Source organism: Heterodontus francisci, chromosome 10, assembly GCF_036365525.1.
Source record: "Heterodontus francisci isolate sHetFra1 chromosome 10, sHetFra1.hap1, whole genome shotgun sequence".
NCBI classification, from domain to species: domain Eukaryota; kingdom Metazoa; phylum Chordata; class Chondrichthyes; order Heterodontiformes; family Heterodontidae; genus Heterodontus; species Heterodontus francisci.
Genome location: NC_090380.1, coordinates 95,417,597 through 95,440,851, shown reverse-complemented (window position 1 = coordinate 95,440,851; position 23,255 = coordinate 95,417,597). Strand labels below are relative to the sequence as shown.

At 43.9% G+C, this 23,255-nt stretch overlaps 1 protein-coding gene and 1 long non-coding RNA gene across 4 annotated transcripts in view; one reads left to right on the top strand and one right to left on the bottom strand.

Annotated features, from left to right (window-relative positions):
- The window catches only part of LOC137374649 (transmembrane protein 50B), an 81,316-nt gene that overhangs the window by 9,345 nt on the left and 48,716 nt on the right, over nucleotides 1-23,255 (top strand). For 2 of the 3 annotated variants that reach the window (XM_068041103.1, XM_068041101.1), the window contains exon 2: nucleotides 10,469-10,647. In XM_068041103.1, coding sequence (XP_067897204.1) covers nucleotides 10,549-10,647 — 99 coding nt within the window. In that variant the 5' untranslated portion in view covers nucleotides 10,469-10,548. Of the gene's footprint in view, nucleotides 1-8,629; nucleotides 8,682-10,468; nucleotides 10,648-23,255 lie in introns of all 3 variants that reach the window. The other variant, XM_068041102.1, reaches the window with a different exon arrangement.
- LOC137374651 (uncharacterized) overlaps nucleotides 1-23,255 on the bottom strand; it is a 74,631-nt gene that overhangs the window by 2,716 nt on the left and 48,660 nt on the right. Inside the window, exon 3 of the long non-coding RNA XR_010975865.1 lies at nucleotides 342-466. This is a non-coding gene — a long non-coding RNA (uncharacterized lncRNA). The remainder of the gene's footprint in view (nucleotides 1-341; nucleotides 467-23,255) is intronic.

Genomic DNA, 23,255 nt, shown 5'->3' with positions numbered 1-23,255 from the left:
TCTTTAAAAATAAGAGGTGACTAGAATTGTTACTATGTAAACCTAAATGTTTTTGTTTGTGCCCTTTCTCTTGGGCTTTACCTCTAGTGAATTATTTATGAGCTTTTTTAAAAGCCAGAAAATCCTTCACAGAGTTTGACTTGTACACTGCACTGTACAGTAATTTGGTATATTGATAAAATAACAAAGATTTTGACTAACGTTTTTTATAACACACGCAAGTACGTTCTCTAATCCTAAGAAGGAATATAAATGTGCTTTGGAAAGTGCCAATGCCATTTAACAATTTTAAGATCCATAGTTTACATGTTCAAAATGGAGATACAGATTTCTGAGCACACCTTTCTCTTGCTCCCATGATTTTTGTTTCTACTTGCTGCGATGTGATGACTAATAAATTGAGGCATCTTCCAAAACTGGTTTGATAGAGGTGCAGTCTAACAATTGATGGGTGTTCAACTATCTGCTGCAAGGTAAATATAAAAGATGAAATAGTGTTTAAAAATATGAAGTGATTGAAATCGTTACTACGTAAACCCAAATGTTTCTGTTTACACTGTTTCTCGTCCCCTTACCTCTAATGAACTACTCGTGAGCTTTAAAAAAAAAAGTATTAAACACTTTTTTTTGTTGTTTAGCTATATAATGGAGAAATTTGACATTCCACAAAAATTAATTTTTCAGGACTAGAGGTGTTCAGTAATTGTGAACTTAGTACACCATTTAAAATCCCAGCAGTTTGAAGAGTCTGTCTCTGCTGACAAGATTGAAGGCCTTGGTGAGGACTATGAAGGCGATGCAGAGTGGTCTGTACTGTTCCTGGCACTTTTCCTGTAACATTGGTTAGGCCGCATTTGGAGTACTGTGTGCAGTTCTGGTTGCCGCACTACAGGAAAGATGTGATTAAGCTAGAGAGGGTGCAGAAAAGATTCACAAGGATGTTGCCTGGTTTGGAGGGCTTGAGTTATAAAGAGAGATTGGATAGGCTTGGTCTGTTTTCCCTAGAGCGAAGGAAGCTGAGAGGGGACATGATAGAGGTATATAAAATTATGAGAGGCATAGATAGGGTAGATAGCCAGAGTCTGTTTCCCATGGTCGTCGTCTTCTTTGGCCTCCTTGTCTCAAGAGACAATGGGTAAGCGCCTGGAGGTGGTCAGTGGTTTGTGGAGCAGTGCCTGGAGTGGCTATAAAGGCCAATTCTAGAGTGACAGACTCTTCCACAGGTGCTGCAGAAAAATTTGTTTGTCGGGGCTGTTACACAGTTGGCTCTCCCCTTGCGCTTCTGTCTTTTTTCCTGCCAACTGCTAAGTCTCTTCGACTCGCCACACTTTAGCCCCGCCTTTATGGCTGCCCGCCAGCTCTGCCGATTGCTGGCAACTGACTCCCATGGCATGGGTGACTAAAACTAGAGGGCATAGATTTAAGGTGAGAGGGAGGAGGTTTAAAAGGGATCAAGGGGGTAAATTTTTCACACAAAGAACAGTGGGTATCTGGAATGAGCTGCCTGAGGAGGTGGTGGAGGCAGGAACAGTAGTGACATTTAAGAGGCATCTGGACAGGTACTTGAATGAGCAAGGCATAGAGGGATATGGAATTAATGCAGGCAGGTGGGATTAGTATAGACAGGCAATATGGTCGGCATGGACGCGGTGGGCTGAAGGGCCTGTTTCTATGCTGTACGACTCTGACTCTATAACTGCCGAAGTGAGAAAATTGTCAGCTGTCGATCTGCCAGTTCTGAAGCTGCACTGAGACTCAGGATAAGTGCGCGACGCCAGGGTCTGCGATCTGGTCAGGGCAATGTGAGCAAAGACCTTCTCCGCAATACTTAGCAAGGAGATGCCTTGGTAATTGTTGTCACATTCAGCGCTGTGATAGCTCTGAATGATGAGGACACTGTTGAGGGTGGTCATCTAGTGATGAGGTCTAGCTGGTGCCAGTGGCATGATCTCGGATGCCACCAGGACACCTTGTGGCTTGACCTGGAAGTAGTTGTTCATCACAGAGTCTATGGTGACGGCATAGCTCTAGCAACCTGAGTCCATTTTTGTTCATCTTGCCAATCCTCTGGTATCCTATGCATGTTAGCCAAGCTGTGTTGTTGGTACGCACCTTGCATTGATGTCTCCTAGAAGGTACAGTCCCTCAGTGCTGGGAATTCTGCTGATGGCAGCAAGTGTCTCATTGAACTGATCCTTGACATCTGGGATGGATGAGAGTGTCGGGCCATAAATGCACATGAGATTAACTGGGCCCACGCTTGTTGACAAGTGAGGAGTAATCAATCTCTCTCAGCCTTCTGTGGGGGAGGGGGTTCCAATCATTGCAAGTTTTTTTTTACTGCGAAACCTACTCCATGCTCACTTGCTTCTTGGGCTTCCCAGCCAGAAGAACGTGTAGTGTTTCTCTTTTAAGGGAACCACTTTTTGAGCGAGCCTAATTTCTAGCAAAGCAGTAATGTCCACACTGAGCCTTATAAGTTCTTAGCGCACACAAGACAGCTGTGATCGATAATCAACCAGCCGAAGATTGTCAGTAAGGTCCTTATGTTCCAGCTTGTGATGCGAAGGACTGGTGTCGTCTTTGTTGAGTTTGTCTTGCCTGGTGCAGAGATTATTGACCTGCCTGTTGAGAGATGACTCTAAGCTCCAAGCACCCATTGAAGCAAGCAGGCCGTGGTGGGACAGCACCTAACTGACTGGGAGCTTCCCAGCTTTGGGCGGGCAGTAGCTACCCAAAGAGACGCGATGATCTTTCCCAACGTCGGAAGTAACCCCTGGCGCTCTTACTCTACGTCAATTGAGTGAGAGCTTATAACCGGTAACTGTTTCTTCCCATGTTGTGCCAACATTTAACCTTTCCAGGATACAGACCTGGGCAGATAGTTTAGAGACCCTGATTCTGAAGGGGCTGGATAGGGTAGACAGAGATTGTTTCTGCTGGTCGAGGAATCTAAAACACTGGGCACAGTCTCGGGATGATTATTTGTCACTAACGTGACAAAATTATTTCATTCTAAGGGTTGTGAGTCTTTGGAATTCCAGAAGGTTGTGGATGCTCCATCGTTGAATACATTTAAGGTTGGGATAGACAGATCTTTGGTGTCTCAGGAAATTAACGGATTTGGCAAGCGGGTGAGAAAGTGGAGTTGAATCCTAAGATCAGCCATGATCATGTTGAATGGCAGAGCAGGCTCGATGGGCCAAATGGTCTGTTCCTGATCCTATTTCCAATGTTCATGAGTTGTTCAAGCATCAGGACCCTCTCTCTGCATTGCTAGTATTGTCCAATGGAAAGGGAGAAAAAACAGTACCGTTTGGTACCAGCTCTGCTGCAGCAGTTGTCGGAAAACTGCCTGATAAGTAACGGGGGACTCCACTCTGGATTTTCTGTTGGGGTTTACTTCCTAAGCTACCTTCTCTGCCAAGACATCCACAAGGCAGTGAGGCTATTCACCCATAACTGGGAGTTTGTTTCCTGACACCAGGGTGGATCCACAGGCCAGTGGGCCTGCAGGCCACGCGTCTGGGGGCCAGGCCTCCCAGTAACCCACTGTAACCAAGGGATAAACCCCCCAGTAACCCAGTTATTGGTCTCCGTTAACTTCCTTCTTTAAGTGCTTATTTTATCAGATCATGTATAAACGCCAGTAGATAAAAATATTAAACAAATGAAAACTTTAAATTTAAAATTTGTGACTTCGATTTCTCTCACATGAAGAATGAATTAAAAAGAATTAAAAAGTCACTGCACCTTCAACTCAACTAGCTGCATTAGTTTATTGTGGCACCTGTTGCTTTCCTGGGAAATGGGTTCAAGCTGCAGGTAGAAGAAATGCAAGCTGTTTCTACAGCATACTAAATACTTTACACCTTGATAAAGCTCTGGTTGGGCCCCAATTAGATTATTGTGTTCAGTTCTGGTCACCACACTTTAGGAACGATGTGAGGGCCCTTGAGACGGTGCAGGGATGGGGGGCGGGGGTTTTAGTTACAAGGTTAGGTTGGAAAAGATGGGGTTGTTCTCCTTGGAACAAAGAAGATTGAGGGAAGATTTGTTAGAGGTGTACAAGATTATGACAGGCTTAAGTAAGACAGACACGTTAAAACTGTTCCCATTAACTGGTACAAGGTCTAGGGACACCGATTGAAAGTTTTGGACAAGAGCTGCAGGGCGAATGAGAGGAAGAACTTTTTTATACAGTGAGTGGTAATGACCTAGAGCTCTCTGCCCATGGAAGCAGAGACCAGCAGTGATTTCAAAAGGAAATTGAGTGGGCTGTTGCACAAAATTAACTTGCAGGGCTACGGGGATCGAGCAGGGGAGTGGGACTGACTGGATTGCTCTGCGGAGAGCTGGCATGGACTCAATGGGACAAATGCCTCTTTCTGTGCAGTAAATGACTCTAATGAAGGATAATACTGGAACCAATAGCAAAATACTGCAGATCCTGGAAATCTGAAATAAAAACAGAAAATGCTGGAAATACTCAGCAGGTCAGGCAGCATCTGGGGGGAGGAAAAACAGTTAACGTTTCAGGTCGATGACCTTTCATCAGAACTCTTGATCTGATGATAGGGCATCGACCTGAAATGTTACTCAGTCTTGTGGTTCCCTTTAAATAAATGTTACAATAATGCACTTCCTAACTCAACTGCACCACCGTTTCAGTAAGTGTCTCTTTATATGTGGTCAAGTAAAACCTCAATTAATGCCCACCACTTCGATATAGTTAAACATAATTGAGATACAATTAACTTGGAGGAGCAGGGGATCACTGACAGCAACTTCTGGATTTCTGCGTTTAACTGTGCGTGTGTGGACACCAGCAGTTGCTGACTGTTTCGCAATTGTAATGGCTGCAAATGCTGATAATTTTGCTATCAGTGCAACTGCATAATCTGGGCCAATATTTTCATGCAAATCAACCAGTGGTATGGCTGCATTAAAGTTTTGTGCACTTTATTTGGGGCTCTCTGGTTGAATACATAGTAGAATATATAGAATACAAAATATACCTGTTTTACAGTATCTTGGCATTTCTTCGCTGATGAAGATTTTGGGAAGGTTGTAGTCATTGGTTGCAGGTCTGCTGGTGGCTCGCCAGGCCTATCCATGACTGGCAGATTCTCCCACAGCGGGTACAAGTGAAGGTGTAGTCGCTGCTCCGTGCAATTGAATCTATCCTCCTCCTTTTCTCTTTCATGCTGGTTCTTCGCTCAGTCTCAAAGGTATCTGTAGCCCTCCTGATGTAGCATCTCCAGGCAGTATATTTACGGTATATTTTGTGAGAACGTTACATATTTCAGTTAAAATTGTGAGTGTGTCTGAGATTTTTGGAGCTATCCGCCATTTGATTTTAGGTTCATGTTTAGTTTTCATAAGTGAATCTTGTGCTTCAGAAGTGGACCTTGCGCATGCTGTGTATAGATTGCCTGCTGGGTTTGCTCATATTTGAATAGGGACTACACGTGAAAAGTACTTTGTTGGCAGTCAAGTTCTTTGGGGCATCCTGAGGATGTGAAAAGCACTATAAAACTAAATATTCTTCCTATGGAAAAGAAAGGTACAAGTACTGAAGAATAGAATGTCATCCTTCTCACCCAGAATTGACATCCAGTACTTTGAGGGAGGGTTAGGAGGGTAATGTTCTCTACACTGTTGCAGCAATCCCATGGTTTAATGCCAAGCTCTGAGCACATATTACTAGCTATGTGGGTGTGACTGCCAGTTAGTGCAAAAATTATGACAAGTGCATTCATGTCCTGTGGAAGTTGAGCTTGTTAAATATCCAAGTTCCTAGCAAAGAAATAGATACATATTGTTCGAACTGATGAATCCAATATTTGTGAAATAGACCTAGTCAATTCGAAGCTCTGGTTAGGACTCAAATCTCCCTCCATTCTTGGTCATCTTTGAACAAGTCCTAAAACATTTCAGCTGATTCAACTTTCCTTTATTCTTGTATCCGGCACTCCTTTTGCAGGATTTCTCTTCCCCTCCTACCGATGGAATTTTATTTACCTCCACAGTTACTGAGATTAATGCAATTAATAGAATTATTTTCTTGTAAGAGCTATTTATATAAACAACAATTTTAGCAAAATAAAAGCACTTAGTTTTTTGAAGAAGCAGTTCCCAAGTGCTTGGAGCCTTTTTGGAAGTAGTTTGCATATTGAAGGGTCTTTTTCTTTTTGGGAGGGCGTAGCAACATTAAGCACTTGTGTGTGCTCCAGTCTCAGCTGGTTGTTGTGCAGCTTGTTTAAATACTAAAGATTGCTTCATTTCCAAGAAGCAGTGAAGAACAGGAAAAAGTCTCTTGTTATCTGAAAAGGTGAGTAATATCCTTCCTATGAGAACAGTGCTTAAAACTCCTGATGGGGGCCAGTTACAGCTTCAGTAACATTACATTCTCTCCATATGTACTCCATCATTTTGCCAATAAAACCCAATATTTTATTTACCATTTTCCGCTGCAGCCAAACATCATTGACTCCCAACTGCACTTCTGACATGTGGCACCTATTCTCTCCTATAGTGGTTACCATTAAAGCAAAGCACTTTTAGTTGCCTGCAATAAAAACAAAAAGTGCTGGAAATACTCAGCAAGTCTGGCAGCATCTTTGGAGAGAGAAGCAGAGTTAGCGTTTCAGGTCAGTGACCTTTCATCAGAACAGTTCTCCACAGATGCTGCCAGACCTGCTGAGTATTTCCAGCGCTTTTTGTTTTTATTTGAAGTTTCCAGCATCTGCAGTATTTTGATTTTACTTTTAGTTGCCTGCATTGTTTGTGGATGGTTGAACATAGTACCAGAGGATGCAGCTAATGACCCATTTTATACATTTTTTTTATTCATGGGATGTGGGTGTTTCTGGCAATACCAGCATTTATTGCCCATTCCTAATTGCCCTTGAGAAGGTGGTGGTGAGTCACTGCAGTCCATGTGGTGTTGGTACATCCACAGTGCTGTTAGGGAGGAAGTTCCAGGATTTTGACCCAGCGAAGATGAAGGAACAGCGACATTTCCAAGTCAGGATGGTGCAGGACTTGGAGGGAAACTTGCAGGTGTTGGTATTCCCATGCACCTGCTGACCTTGTCCTTCCAGGCGGTAGAGGTTGCGGGTTTTGAATATACTTTTTTAAAAATTCATTCAGGGATGTGGGCTTCGCTGGCTAGGCCAGCATTTATTGCCCATCCCTAATTGCCCTTGAGAAGGTGGTGGTGAGCTGCCTTCTTGAACTGCTGCAGTCCATTTGGGGTAGGTATACCCACAGTGCTGTTAGGAAGGGAGTTCCAGGATTTTGACCCAGCGATATAGTTCCAAGTCAGGATGGTGTGTGACTTGGAGGGGAACTTGCAGGTGGTGGTGTTCCCATGCATTTGCTGCCCTTGTCCTTCTAGTTGGTAGAGGTCGTGGGTTTGGAAGGTGCTGTCTAAGGAACCTTGGTGCATTTCTGCAGTGCATCTTGTAGATGGTACACACTGCCACTGTCCGTCAGTGGTGGAGGGAGTGAATGTTTGTAGATGGGGTGCCAATCAAGCGGGCTGCCCTTCACATTTAGGCCAGACCAGGTAAGGACAGCAGATTTCCTTCCCTAAAGGACATTAGTGAACCAGATGGGTTTTTACAACAATCGACAATGGTTTCATGGCCATCATTAGACTAGCTTTTAATTCCAGATTTATTAATTAAATTCAAATTCCGCCTTCTGCTGTGGTGGGATTCGAACCCATGTCCCCAGAGAAATACCCTGGGTCTCTGGGTTACTAGTCCAGTGATAATACCACTGCTGTTGAAAAAAGTCTTGGTGAATTACTGTGGTACATCTTGTAGATGGTACAAATGCTGGCACTGTGTGCCATTGGTGGAGGGAGTGAATGCTTGAGGTGGTGGATGGGGTGCCAGTCAAGCAGGCTGCTTTGCCCTGGATGATGTTGAGCTTCTTGAGTTGTTGGAGCTGCACTCATCTAGGCAAGTGGAGAGTATTCCATCACGCTCTTGACTTGTGATTTGTCGATGTTGGGAAGAATTTGGTGAGGGCACAGGTGAGTTATGACAGAACACCCAGCCTCTGACCTGCTCTTGTAGATACTATATTTATGTGGCTCTTCCAGTTAAGTTTCTGGTCAATGGAGATCCCCAGGATGTTGTTGATGGGGGATCCAGCAATGGTAAACAGGAGGTGGTTAGACTCTCTTGTTGGAGATAGTTATTAGCGGGCGCTTGTGTGGTGCAAATGTTACTTTCCACTTATAGGCCCAAGTTTGATTATCCAGGTCTTGCTGCATGCATGCACTGGCCACTTCATTATCGGAGGAGTTGCAAATGAAACTGAACACTGTGCAGTCATCAGTGAATATCCCCACCTTAGGGAGGCAAAGTCATTAATGAAGCAGTTGAAGATGGATGCTCTGAGAAACTCCTGCAGCAATGTTCTGGGACTGAAATGATTGTTCTCCATCAACCACAGCCATCTTTCTTTGTGCTAGTTATGACTCCAACCAATGGAGAGTTTTCCCCCTTATTCCCATTGACTTCAATTTTACTAGGGTTCATTGATGCCACACTTGGTCTAATGTTGCCTTGATGTCGCTCTCGCCTCACCTCTTGTTTATGTTTGGACCTAGGCTGTAATGAGATCTGGAGCCATGTGATCCTGGTGGAACCCAAACAGTATTGGTGAGTAGGTGCCGCTTGATAGCATTGTTGATACTTTACGACACTTTGCTGATTGAGAGCATACTAATAGGGTAGTAATTGGCTGGATTGGATTTTTGTAAACAGGACATACCTGGGCAATTTTCCATTTTGTTGGTTAGTTGTCGTTGTTGTAGCTGTGTAAGAACAGCTTGGCTAGAGCTGTGGCTAATTTTGGCGCACAAGTCTTCAGTACATCTAGGATGTTATCAGACCTTGTAGCCTTTGATTGTATTCAGTGCGATCTGTTGGCTTTTTACTATGTGGAGTGCATCTAAATGGCTGAGATTTGGTACCTGTGATGTTTGACCTCAGGAGGAGGCCGAGATGGATCATCCACTCGGCACTTCTGACTGAAGATGTTTGCAAATGCTTCAGTCTTGTCTTTTGCACTGACGTGCTAGATGTCCCCTATCATTGAGCGTGTCTGTAACATGCTGCTTCCCCTGTTCATGTATGTAATCTTTTGTTGTAGCTTCACCAAGTCGGCACCTCATTTTTAGACCTGTCTGGTTCTCCTGGAATGCTCCCTTACATTCTTTTTTAAACTAGGGTGGATCCCCTGGCTTGATAGCAGTGGTAGCATGAGGAATATGCCAGGCCTTAAGGTTACAGATACAGGAATACAGTTCTCATTTTTGAGCTGTCATATCTGTTCTACATCTAACTCCGTTAACACGGTGGTAGTGCCACACGACATGATGGAGGGTATACTCCGTACGAAGCCAAGACTTCGTCCCCACAAGGACAGTGGTCGCTCCTACCAGTAATGTCACGGACAGATGCATCTGTGACCGCGAGATTGATTGAGGTCAAGCAGGTCTTTAACCTCTTGGTTCCCTCACCACCTGCTGCAGGTCTAGTCTAGCAGTTATGTCCTTCAGGATTTGACTAGCTCGGTCAGTAGTGGTGCCTTCGAACCACTCATGGTGTTGGGTATTGAAGTCCTCCGTCCAGAGTACATTCTGTGTCCTTGCTACCCTCTGTGTTTCTTCCAAGTTGTGCTCAACATGGAGGAATACTGATTCATCAGCTGAGGGAGGGCGACGGGTCGTAATCGGTTTCCTTGCCCATGTTTGACCTGATGCTATTAAACTTCATAGGGTCCGGAGTCAATGTTGAGGACTCCCAGAGCCACTCCCTTCTGAATATATACCACTGTGATGCCACCTCTGGTGGGTCTGACCTTCCTGTGGTTCAGGACATACTCAGGGATGGTGATGGAGGTGTCTTGAGCATTGGCTGAAAGGTATGATTTTGAGAGTATGGCTACATCACACTACGGCTTTGACTAATCTGTAGGACAGTCTCCCAATTTTGGCACTGGTGTTAAAGAGGAGGACTATGCAGGGTCGACTGGTCTGGGTGTACCTTTGTCATGCCTACTACCTGAGTCAATGCCAGGTGGTACATCTGGTTTGGTCCCCTATTGAGCATTAATATACAGTACCTGGAATTGAAATGTTGTATGTCTTTTTTCCCAGAGTTATTTTGAAAATTAAGCTTGTAATAAAAACTGTCTGATTAAGAACATACTTTTGTTTTGTTTTTTTACCTTCACAAAGTTGTGAATTTAAATTCCTGGGACAAAACTCAAATCAGAAGGCCTAGTTATTAGAATATTAGAGACCAGTTAAATCCTAGAGAATGGAAGAATCCAGCATTCAGTCCAGCTATATGTGGAGTTGGCCCCATGTTATTCAATTGAACAATGAAATGTGACACGGAACGCTCTTTAGAAAAATAATCAATGTATATCTTTCTTTCAGTGAAACTTAAACTGAATCTAAAGTCCGAAGACTACATTGAGGTTCAGTGACTGGAGTACAGTCCCATCAGCAGCTTTAAGATGGCAGGATTCCTGGACAATTTTCGCTGGCCGGAATTTGAATGTATTGACTGGGGAGAAAGCAGAAATACTGTTGCTTCTATAGTTGCAGGGGTGTTGGTAAGTTCTGTAAATAAATTTGTATACAGGAGATTTCTTCAGTGCCTCACTTTGTAGATGTATCCAAAATGGCAATATAATTTTTGAGAACTATAAATTATATGCTAGTGATCCACGACACACAATAGGAGAAAATGAATGATTCTCTTGACACTGTTATACATCGAAATTGAGTGATAACAGCCCATTCAACACAACCTTTCCATGTCAATGTTTACATTCCACATGAGCAAATACTCCTAATCACTTTTATCTGCCATATGACTGGATGTATTGTTCATATACAGTTCACCCACATGGTAAAGTACCATTTGGAGAGCCAGTGAAATGCAATTATTGTGAAAGGAACTTTATAATGAACATCCTGTTAACTGTGATCATTACTAAATAACAGCAACTTTCATTTATATAGCGCCTTTAACATAATAAAACATCTCAAGGGACTTCATGGGAGCGTTATCAAACAAAATATGACACCGAGTGATATTAAGATAGATGACCAAGTTTGGTCAAAGAGGTAGGTTTTAAGGAGCATCTTAAAGTAAAACAAGGTAGAGAGCAGGAGAGGTTCAGGGAGGGAATTCCTGAGCTTAGTGCCAATGCAGCTGAAGGCAGGGCCACCAATGGTGGAATGACAAAAACTGGGGCTGCACATAAGTCCAGAATTGGAGGAGCTTTCAGAGGGCTGGAGGAGGTTACAGAAATAGAGAGGGGTGAGGCCGCTCTCCCCCTCACCTGATATAGATCAGTTGGAGACTTGGGCGGAGAAATGGCAGATGGAGTTTAATCCGGACAAATGTGAGGTAATGCGCTTTGGAAGGTCTAATGCAGGTGGGAAGTATACAGTAAATGGCAGAACCCTTAGGAGTATTGACAGGCAGAGAGATCTGGGCGTACAGGTCCACAGGTCACTGAAAGTGGCAACGCAGGTGGATAAGGTAGTCAAGAAGGCATAAGGCATGCTTGCCTTCATCGGTCAGCGCATAGAGTATAAAAATTGGCAAGTCATGCTGCAGCTGTACAGAACCTTAGTTAGGCCACACTTAGAATATTGCTTGCAATTTTGGTCGCCACACTACCAGAAGGACGTGGAGGCTTTGGAGAGGGTACAGAGGAGTTTACCAGGATGTTGCATGGTCTGGAGGGCATTAGCTATGAGGAGAGGTTGGAAAAACTCGGATTGTTTTCACTGGAACGGCGGAGATAGAGGACCTTTGTATTCTGGATGTTTAGCTTAAGGCGCATTCTTTCTTAGGCCTCCGTGAATGCATCGATGAGGGTCTGAAGCTCGACCTCTGAGTGTGCTTATATGCAAGCGTCGTCAGCATACTGCAGCTTGACGACAGAGGTTGGAGTGGCCTTGGTTCAGGACTGGAGGCAATGTAGGTTAAATAGTTTCCTGCTCTCCTGTAGAGTAGATCTACTCTGACATGGAGCTTCAAGGAGATGAGGTGGAGTGTTGCGGCGAGGAAGATGGAAAAGAGCATTGGTGCAATGACACAGCCTTGCTTGACCCCAGTTTGCACTCTGATTGGATCAGTGGCAGATCCGTTGGTAAGGATTACAGCTTGCATGTTTCATGCAGCAGGCGGAGGATAGTGACGAATTTCTCCGGACAGCTAAATTTGAGGAGGATGTTCCATTATCCCTCCTGATAGAGTCGAAGGCCTTTGTGAGGTCAAAGAAGGCCGTGTATAAAGGTTGCTGCTGCTTCCTACATTTTTTCTTGGAGTTGTCTTGCTGTGAAGATTATGTCCACTGTGGCTCTTGATGGACGGAATCCACATTGTGATACCGGTAGGAGCTCTTCAGCCACGGGGCGGAGGCAGTCGAGGAGCACTCTTGCGATTAAAGCCTGGCTACCCGACCCGAACCCGACTATGTGTCAGGTTCAGGTCGGGTCTGGTCTATATTCTGAGTCCAGCATTTGGGCTCGGGTTGGGCTGGACAGTGTTGCTCCCAGGAAGTCACAGGATCAGGCTTACCTATGATTCCCCACAACTCCATCTGCAGGAATAGCCTGCTACTGGAACAGTTGAACGATATTCATGTCGAGTCGAGTGTGAAAAAAATTGAAGGGGTTGGGTTCGGGTTGGCTGTGGTCGGGTCGGGCCTGGGTCGGGATTTAATTTTATACCCGAGCCAGGCTTTACTTACGGTGACCATCCCTGTGGCGGACAACAGGATATCCTTCTGTAGTTACCACAGTCGGTCTTGTCGCCTTTTTTGAACATGGTCACAATTATGGCATCTCTGAGATGTCTTGGCATGCTGTCCTGCTTCCAAATGAGGGAGCTGAGACCATGTATTTGTGTCAAGCGTGCCTCTCGCCGTATTTTAGAATTTCGGCAGGAATCCTGTCTACGCTGGCGGCCTTACTGCTTTTTAGCTGTCTGATGGCCTTCTCGATTTCTTGTTGGGCTGGGGTCGTGGTGGGTAGCAAGCTGCGGAATGTGGTCGAGGGCACTCTCATCAAGGACTGAGTCATGATTGAGAAGATCTTCGAAGTGCTCCTTCCAGCGAGTGCTGACTGCCTCCCTGTCCTTGATCAGCACCACTCCATTCTTTGCTCTCAGTGGGGTAGATTTACTTGGGCTGTAAATGGTCTTGAATGCCATCCCTACCATTGGAGTCTGGCAGTAAACTAAAACCACATTTAAAGGCATAAATGAAAGAAAAAATTGCCTGGTCTTTTAGGGAGAGAATACAAATACTTGAAAGGAGGTAATTTAAAAAAAAAAGACAAGTAGAATGAAATTAACAGAATAAAAGTAATACAATTTAAAGAAAAAGATTGAATAAACTAATTAGAGATAGAAAAAGAAAAATACGAGAATGCTGTAAATCTGAAATTGAAAAGAAAAATGCCAGAGAACAGCAGCTCTCTAGCAGAAACGTTCACCAGTCTCTTCTGTTTACTGATGCTCGTGTGCCTGTTGTATATTTCTAGCACAATTTCTGTTTTTTATTTTGGGGAAAATAAATGCTAATGGCCAAGATAATCATGAGATAATCTGTGCTGCTTGTGACTTTGTGATGCTAGTGTATGCAACCAGTGAATTGCAATATACGTTCACCCCAGCAGGTTAACATGGAATGTTTTAAGTCACTATACGTTATAATTCATGTCTTTCTACTTTCTGGAATTTGTAATTTGAATACATCGTATGCAATGCTCGATGTGATCATTTTTATTTTAAGTTAGGCCAAGCAGGGAAATTATGATAAATAAAAGTCAAGTACTGCAGATGCTGGAAATCTGAAATGCAAACAAAATGATGGAAAAACTCAACAGGTCTGGCAGAATCTTTGGGGAGAGAAACAGAGTTAACATTTCAGGTCTGTGCCCTTTGTTCTGATGAAAGGAAATTATGATGGTGGGCAGATTCATTCTTTTGTTTTTCAATTCCGTATGATCAAAAAGGGTTGCAAAGATTCTGTAAAATTGGTGGGAAAAGATCACTTTAGAAATGTATTTAATTTATAAATAGGTGATTTGGTCTGGAAGGTGAAATCAAACAAACAATTCTGTTTTATTTTAGAAATGAAGTGACAAGAATTAGTGCATGAGCTAGATTAAGAATTTAGTTGAGCAACTACAAATGACCAATAGATGGAGCCAGAAGTTTGCAAAGTAATTATTTTTTTAATAAAAACACTGTTTTGGACAAATGGTATGAGTGTATTCTGCTGGGGTCAATTTTCCCAAGTTTGAGAGTTGTACAGAATATTTTATTTTCCACTTTATTTTAGACCTGTTGTTATCCTATCCTCTCATGGCTTTATCTTTAAGACTGTATCGTGTCTTTTTGGTAAAATTAGGAGTTGTTCTGAAGGGCTTTTGGGAGGGGAGGGCAGCGATGCTGGGATCTCTCAGCATTGCAGAGAGGGCTGGCTCACTGATCAATTAACTACATCAGCTTCAACTGGTACGGTGACTGAAAAGAATAATTACGACATTGATATAAAAGCAAAATACTGCGGATGCTGGAAATCTGAAATAAAAACAGGAAATGCTGGAACCACTCAGCAGGTCTGGCAGCATCTGTGAAAAGAGAAGCAGAGTTAACTTTTCGGGTCAGTGACCCTTCTTTGGACATTGACATTGACTCACCCTGCAGCTCCAGTCAATTTCAACTTCCTTCATGTAAAGTCTAGGCAGTCGAGACTATTGCTGAAGGTTGTATTTCAGGCTATGTCACTCAAATTACCCAAAAGTCTTAACTTACTAACAGTTGGAACAACGATAGTTGGAACAGCAACATCTCGTCGTGGCTTTCGATCCACTGGCAATGACAGCTGGGAAATTAATTAATTATTTTATAACTTGCTGATCTTTAAAGTTAATAGGACACTATCAGTTTGTTTCACTTAATTGATTCTTGATTCTCAATTTGACGATTGGCGAAATGGTGCTTTGTTATTGCGACTTTTAGATTTATCTGTAGTGATTCTGGGATATGAGTGCTGTTTTGTCATCTTGTGGATGTCTAGGCAACAGCTGTTTCAGTGCAACCACAGAAAATTCATACTTCAAAACTCTGCCTATTGAATAGCCTCTGGTCTCACTCACTTTTCTCGAAACCTGGACATCAGTTCATCACTGATTTCATCCAAATTGCATCAACTTTGTCTGACTTCTGACTTTTAAACCTCGTCTTTCCCATTGTCATTTCCTCACTACTTCCCATGCACAGCTATCTTGGTCTAGCATGTAACCGCACCTATGTAGTTTGGCTTTCCCCTTATCCATTTTTGTCCGCGTTTTACCTGCCACTCTTGCTTTTTTATTACCCCTTCCGCCATCATGCCTCCTTTCTGTTTGTTACCTTCAGCACTCTACCCTCACAAACCCCAATCCTTCAGCATTCATCGTGTCGTCTTCTCTTCTGCTGCTGTCCCAGATTTGGCTCCCTCTTAAATAATCCTACAGTTTCGCTCTGTTCCTCTCTTGTCACCCTCAAAAGCTCACTGAGCCACTGTCGCTGCCTCCTAAGGAGCAGCAGCCCAGGTTGTCTCATCCTACTCTCTGCACACATGATGTGCCTGCCAGGGACTAATCTTGCCAAGCTCCTGCCATTCCTCTCGATGCTCCCATTTCTGACCCTGTAGACTTTGACAGTAAATTGGCTATCACTGCCTTCTCCACATTTCCCTCCAGAATGTGCATTCGCTTGTGAACAAGGCAATTGCCACGCAACAGCTTATTGTGGATGATCGCAATGACGTCATGGCTGAGGGGTGATGACACCTTTCCCCTTAATGAAGCTTCCCTGCCTGGCTACATTTTACACCACTTGATCTCAAATGGTCACGGTGGTGGTGTTGCCCTTGTCTCTAAATCACACCTTGGTCTGTTTCCTTACTCCTTTAGTAACTTCTCCTTTTGAGCATCTTGTCTTGTTCCACCTCACCCCTCTATCATTTAAATTTTTTTTTTCTGTACCGCCCACCCAAGTATTGCATCAAGTTTCTCACTCGGATACATTCTCTGATTTCCGTCTCAACTCTTATTCTCTCTCCTCCTGTCCTCCCTATATCTCTCCCTCCATGTAAACTCTGCTACCCCTATTCATAGCCACCCCTTCGATCTTGCCATCTCGTGGCCTTGTTGCTCCCATTATATTGATCACTGATAAGGCAATTTCTGATCAATTCCTTGTATTGTTCTCCACCCATATTCCCCTTCCTCCTCCCACTTTGTTCTTTGCCTGCCCCGGCAAAATAACTTTCCCTGAAATTACTCACCACTCTACTTGTTACTTCCCAACTGTCTAGCCTTTGGTCTTCTGTTCACCACAACAGTTCTGCTATCAATATCCTACATCACGCCCTCTTCACCACCTATGATGCCCTTGTCCCCATTAAAACCACTCCTCATCCCAGGGATGCAGATTTTAATGTCTTTGGTGGACAACTGGTGCAACCATACATTGTCAGATCTGGCTGGACCACATAAAGCATTATAAGGTCATGCTGTCCATTACTAAAACTGCTTACTAAACAAAGATCATCCAGGCATGCAAAACTACACCCTGGCTTCTATTCACTGCCATAAACTGTCGTCTTAAACAACCCTTCCCATCTTCTCCACCCTCATCTCCATCCACGAGTGCAAGGAGCTCATTGACTTTCTTCATCACAGAGATAGAGACTATCGATTCAGCTGCCTTTGCCACTTCTCCCCTTTCCCTAGCCCACTTGGCCAGACTTTCCCTAATATTCCCTGCTGCCCGAGCCCTGAACTCGCATCTTTCTCTAGATTCTATCCCATCTCCAGCCTTGCTCTCCGAACTCATTTTGTCTGAGACACGAACTTGCTGTTCCATCAATCCTATTCTAACCAAGCTGTTGGCCCAACTTCCCTTCCTGTGCCTATATTAGTTGATTATTATTAAAGATTCCTTCCTTTGGGTACTAAACCCCCTCCCTCCCCACAACTCCCTTCAAATCTACATTCTTCATCTCAAAAAACCCACTATTACGACCAGGTGAGGAAGGGGTCTCTGGCTTCCCTCTCGCCCCTTCTCTGGTTTGGCCGTAACAGGATTGATGATCTTAACGCAGTGATTTTAGCCCTTGCTCACTGTTCTTCAAATATAATTACAAATGAATCAATCAGACAGGTTTTCTTGGGTTTAAACAAGAAAGATGTCAGTTTATCAACTTTATCACTTTTAACCGGTTAAAGTTACTAAAATACGCAATGCATACGAGAGGCACACACAAATGCACAGAGATGCAGAGGGGAAGAAAGAGTTGGGAGGTTGGAGTAAAGTCTGCAATAAATGGAATTCAAATACTGCTGCAATGTCCTTAATCGTAATTCAAGTCTTGGAGTCCTCACTGGGGCCACATGCACAATTTCAGGCTTCTCTGGTTCCTGAAGGCCGAAAAGAGGTTTTATCTGTCGTCTTGATGGTCACCCGTAATGTTCTGTATCCTTGAGGCTTAGTCGCTGCCACTGTGATTTCCCTGGGTCTTTGCTGGAGAGAGAGAGAGAGAGAGAGAGATGCTTTTCCTTGGAGTTCATTTCCAGTCTCTCTCTCTCTCTCTCATTCAGTGCTACACCAGCAGGTATGTCATGTGACCACCTTTTTGTTTAAAAACAGGAGTTCCTGGAGGGTTGTTTGAACTTCAGAGTTGGTCAGACATACTCGGTAGTTGCGGACGAGGGGGTGCTGGGGTGATTGGCTCTTTCAAGGTCAAAGGGTGCCAACTGTTTTTGATTACCACTATTGACAAAACCAATCTCGCGAATTGAATCAGGGAACATCCCCATTGTTCCAGTTAGACTGGATAGTTTACCTCTGTCTCTCAGCCAGCCTTTTTCTTCTCAAATGCAAATGTACGTGGCCATTTTTAGCTGTTCAGTTCTGTTTTTTTAAAAAATTATTTGTAATGTCCAGTAAAAAGTTCTCAAGCAGAATTTCATACGATGAAATTAATATTTTTCCATTTGGCATGTGTGGCTTCCGTCACACCCACCCTTGACCCCTCTGTCCTTGTAAACTACCACCCCATATCCAACCTCCCATTCCTCTCCAAAGTCCTTTAAACGTGTTGGTGCCTCCCAAATCCATGCCCATCTTTCCCACAGTTCTGTTTGAATCCCTCCATTCAGGTTTCTGACCCCACCACAGTACTGAAACAGCCGTTATCAAAGTCGCAAATGGCATCTGTTTTGACTGTGACTGTGATGGTGATAAACTATCCCTTTTCATCCTCTATAGTCTAGCTGGGTGAAACTACCCTTGCTTGGTTCCAATTTTATTTATGCAATCATAGCCTTAGATTCACCTGCAATGGCTTTTCTTCCCATTCCTACGACATTACCTTTGGGATCCCCCAAGGATCCATCCTTGGCCTTCTCCTATTTTTCATCTGCATGCTACCCCTCGGTGACCACATCTGAGAACACAATGTCAGTTTCCACATGTATATTGACAACACCCAGTTCTACCTCCCCACCACCTGTCTTGACCCCTCCACTGTCTTTAAATTCTCATAATGCTTGTCCAATATCCAATACAGGAAGAGCAGAAATTTCTTCCAACAAAATATTGGGAAGACCGAAGCCATTGTCTTCGGTCCCTGCAACAAACTCCATTCCCTAGCCACCATCCCTCTCCCTGACAACTGTCTGAGTCTAAACCTGACTGTTCGGAACCTTGGTGTCATTTTTAACCCTGAAATGAACTTCCAACTACATTTCCACATCATTGCTAAAGCAGCTTATTTCCACCTCCATAACATGATCAGACTCCAGTCCTGCCTCAGCTCATCTGCTGGAACCATCATCCTTGCCTTTGTTCCCTCTAGACTTGAGTATTCAAATGTGCTTCTGGCTGGCCTCCCAAGTTTTATCGTACAAACATAGGAAGGTCTACAGCACAGAAGGAGACCATTGTGCCCATAAATTTGTCATCATCCAAAACTCTGCTGCTCCTGTCCCAACTCTCACCAAGTCCTGTTCACCCATCACTCCTGTACTCGCTGACCTGTATTGACTTCTAGTTAAGCAACGCCTCAATTTGAAAATTCTTAATACTTTTCAAATTCTACATGGTCTCGTTCCTCCCGATCTCTGTAACCTTCTCTAGCCCCACAATGCTCCGATATCTGCGCTGCTCCAATTCTGGCCTCTTGAGCATTCACAATTTTAACTTCTTCACCTTTGCCACTATGCCTTCAGCCACCAAGGCCCTGTGCTCTGGAATGCCCTTCCTGAAGCTCTCCGCTGTGCTTTCCTCCTTAAAACCTACCTCTTTGACCAAGCTTTTTATCATCTGCCCCAATATCTCATTGTGTCAAATTTTATTGCCTTGGGATGTTTTATTACCTTTAAAGGTGTTATATAAATGCAAGTTGTTAAATCGCATGCTGTACGTCAGTATTTATCAATAATTCCTGTTCCTTTGATCATATTTGGAAAAATTATTTTCCTGAAATATTAAAAGCTATGCTGTAGCTATCAGTGTTTTGATATGAATCTATAACTGAGGCAAAATCAAAACATGACTTTCCAGGAGGCAAATTGATTCACAGTTTCCATTGGACTGTTGTAACTTGTGGGATTATTTAAGGAGAACCTGGAATTTTTGCTGTTACCCTCCCTGGCCCCAATTTCAGCTATTGCAATATATTTACAACCAACCCAGTTTGCCACCACAGTTGGGTAAACTAGACAAATATAACGTAGAAACAAATACGTTAATTTGTAAAAAAAAAAATTAGTGATTGTTTCACACAAGATGAACACTTCGGCAAACTGTATTGTGCCCTTCAATTGGGCAAGTATCCTAAGCATTCCTTTGCTCTGAAGTTACATTGTTAGATTCTAGCTTAATATATTAATTTGAAGTCTCCTAATTTAGATGTTAACACATTTTATTTCAAATATAGGTGCACATCTGAAATCTTGGGGATACCACAGCCACTTTTGCTGAATACTGCTGAAATGTCAGTTTTTGAAGCTGTGCAGTACACTTTGACCTCATGCTTCTTTGAGTCTTGCACTCTTTGCTGCTGAGGCTGATGGACCTGGAAGTTGGAACCTGGGGGTTTTCACTCAGCTGTAGTGACCATTTATCTCTAAATGATTCCTCAGTATTTACAATTAAAGGTCACAAATGTATTGATACTGTAAGGCATTGTCATATTTTCCCCCACATCATTCATGGCCAAGAGATATTAGCTGTTAGCTGTGTGGATTCAATCACATCACATTTGTTCCATGTTTGGTCTACTAGAAGGCATGTCAAAGCAGCGGAGTAATTTTTAAAATAACTGTTCTCCCTCTTCTGAATTTTAATGGCACAATTGAACTTGGGAGTTCATTTTGCATGTACCACATAATTCTCTCATTTCTTTGTTCTTCCCCACCCCACCCAGTAACTCAAAAAAAAAAAGTAGTTTTTCAGTTCCTCTACTAGCAGGTATCTGAAGAAGGAAAAAAAATAACTTCCAGTCCTTTTTAAGTTGGTGAGCATGGGTCAAAAAATCCAGATTCAATGCCAATAAATTGCCCACTGAGTTTTAATGCCAAAGCTCTGTGTCTTAGGAAGTGGTTTGGTAGTGTTACAGTATTGGTGTGCTGTAGATAGAACTCTCACTGTCTGTTGCAATCAAATCTGTCTAAACATTTCAGTGCCACTTGTAGTTGTGCTGAAGTTAGCGCAGTCTCAATCAATGGGTGGGAATTGGAAAGTTTCCCGATCAAATCTGGAGTCAGACAGGGCTGTCCTCTCTCCCCAGTCTTGTTTGTTTGCTGTATTGAACCCTTTGCTGAGTCTATTAGGAAGGATGCGAGCATAAGAGGGGTGACAATCCCAGGCAGCGGAGGCACTCAGGTTAAAACCTCCCTGTACATGGATGACGTCGCCATCTTCTGCTCGGATCCGCTGTCCGTGTGCAGACTGATGAGCATCTGCGACCAGTTCGAACTGGCCTCGGGAGCCAAAGTTAACCACGGCAAGAGCGAGGCCATGTTCTTTGGGAACTGGGCTGACCGATCCTTTGTCCCCTTCACCGTCAGGTCAGATTACCTGAAGGTGCTGGGGCTATGGTTTGGAAGGGCCGGGGCGTGCACCAAAACCTGGGAGGAGCGAGTAGCCAAGGTACGACAAAAGTTGGGCATGTGGGGGCAGCGATCGATCTCCATTGTGGGTAAGAACCGGGTCATCAGGTGCGAGGCGCTCACGTTGTTGCTCTACGTGGCGCAGGTCTGGCCCATACCCCACTCCTGCGCCGTGGCAGTCACCCGAGCCATTTTCCGCTTCATCTGGGGATCTAAAATGGACCGGGTCCGGAGGGACACGATGTTCAAATCTCTGGACAAGGGCGGGAAAAAATGTACCTAACGTGGCCCTCATCCTGATGACCACCTTCGTGTGCGGCTGCATCAAGCTGTGTGTAGATCTCCAGTACGCAAACTCCAAGTGTCACTACGTGCTGAGGTTCTGACTGTCCCCGGTGTTGCGAAGGATGGGCCTGGGCACATTGCCGCGGAACGCTCCATGCAGTTGGGCCGTGCCGTACCACCTATCCTTCGTGGAGCAGTTTCTGCGGGAAAACACCTTTGACCACCGGTCCATCAGGCAGTGGTCTGCACGGAATGTCCTCAAGGCCCTACGGGAAAAGGAGACGGTGGATCCTGTCGGATGGTTCCCCGAGCAGACCGTCAAAGTCATTTGGCGGAATGCCTCATCACCAGAACTTTCAAACAAGCACCAAGACATAGCTTGGCTGGTGGTGAGAAGGGCCCTCCCCGTCAGATCCTTCATGCACATCCGAAGTCTCGCCCCCTCCGCACAATGCCCCCGCGGTGGCTGTGGCGGGGAAGAGACGGTCGCCCACCTCCTCCTGCAATGTGTCTTCGCAAAGCAGGTGTGGAAAGAGATGCAGTGGTTTTTGTCGAGGTTCATCCCAAGCAGCTCTGTAACATTAGGAGTCTGTGCTCTACGGGCTGTTCCCAGGGACGCACACCGAGACAAACATCAACTGCTGCTGGAGGACTATCAATTCGGTGAAAGACGCCCTTTGGTCTGCCCGAAACTTGCTGGTCTTCCAGCGCAAAGAGTTGTCCACCACCGAATGTTGCAGACTGGCACATTCCAAGGTCCAGGACTACGTGCTGAGGGACGCACTAAAGCTTGGGGCAGCCGCAGCAAAGGCTCAATGGGGAAAGACCACAGTGTAAGGTCCCCCCACCAAGCTGAACTGAGGGGCTGGATCCATGGGAAACCCCTCGAACTGTATCGGAGAAATTTTGTGTGCTGTAAATGTAAAAATGTAAATGGGATGACAATGAAATTGAAGGGTTGTGAGGCAACTCATGATTGTATAGAAGGTAACTGATCATCTTTGCACTGTCTGTATTCTTTGACTTGATGCTGTTTTAAACTGTTTGGGAATGTAATTTTTACAGATTTTTATGAATAAAGTATATTTTGGAAATAAAAAAAAAAGTTAAATAATTTAAACACTAACGTAAGTGTTGTGCAATCCATTTCCTCTCGGGCCTTCCTTAATAATTTGGACAAGTCCTTTGTCTCGAGTTATTTGCTTAGTCACTGACTTGTTCCAAAAGAGAGAATACCTCATTGTTACTGTTACATATGTGTTAGGTAGTGGCAGATTCTCGTATTTCCATTATCTGACTGTGAATGGTAATGAAGGTAATGTATGCTTATCATGAGTAGGTTTATATTTCTGTAATTCCCTTTTGAAATTCCACTGCACTCTCACAATGATGGGTATCATTATGTAAACAGCAAAGAGGAAGTAGTATTACAGTAATTATGTTATGACCGTAAATAACTGAAATGATAAGAAAGCATAGCCAACTTTGAATTGAGAAGGTGTTGATGCCAGTTACTTTGCAAGGTAAGTGCAGGTGAGGAAGGCTATTTATTCCATCTTAGTTCATTTACAGCCCCCTTGTAGCATCCAGTTGGTAAAATGATTTCAGGATTTCCACTTCTAACAAGAATGTGAAAGTCCATTCCCCAAAATTGAGAGGCTTTGATGACGTAAATAACAAAATGTGTTTTCACTGATCAGTGAGTCGGTGACAAGAGTGCATGAATGCAAGATGATCGCCAAAA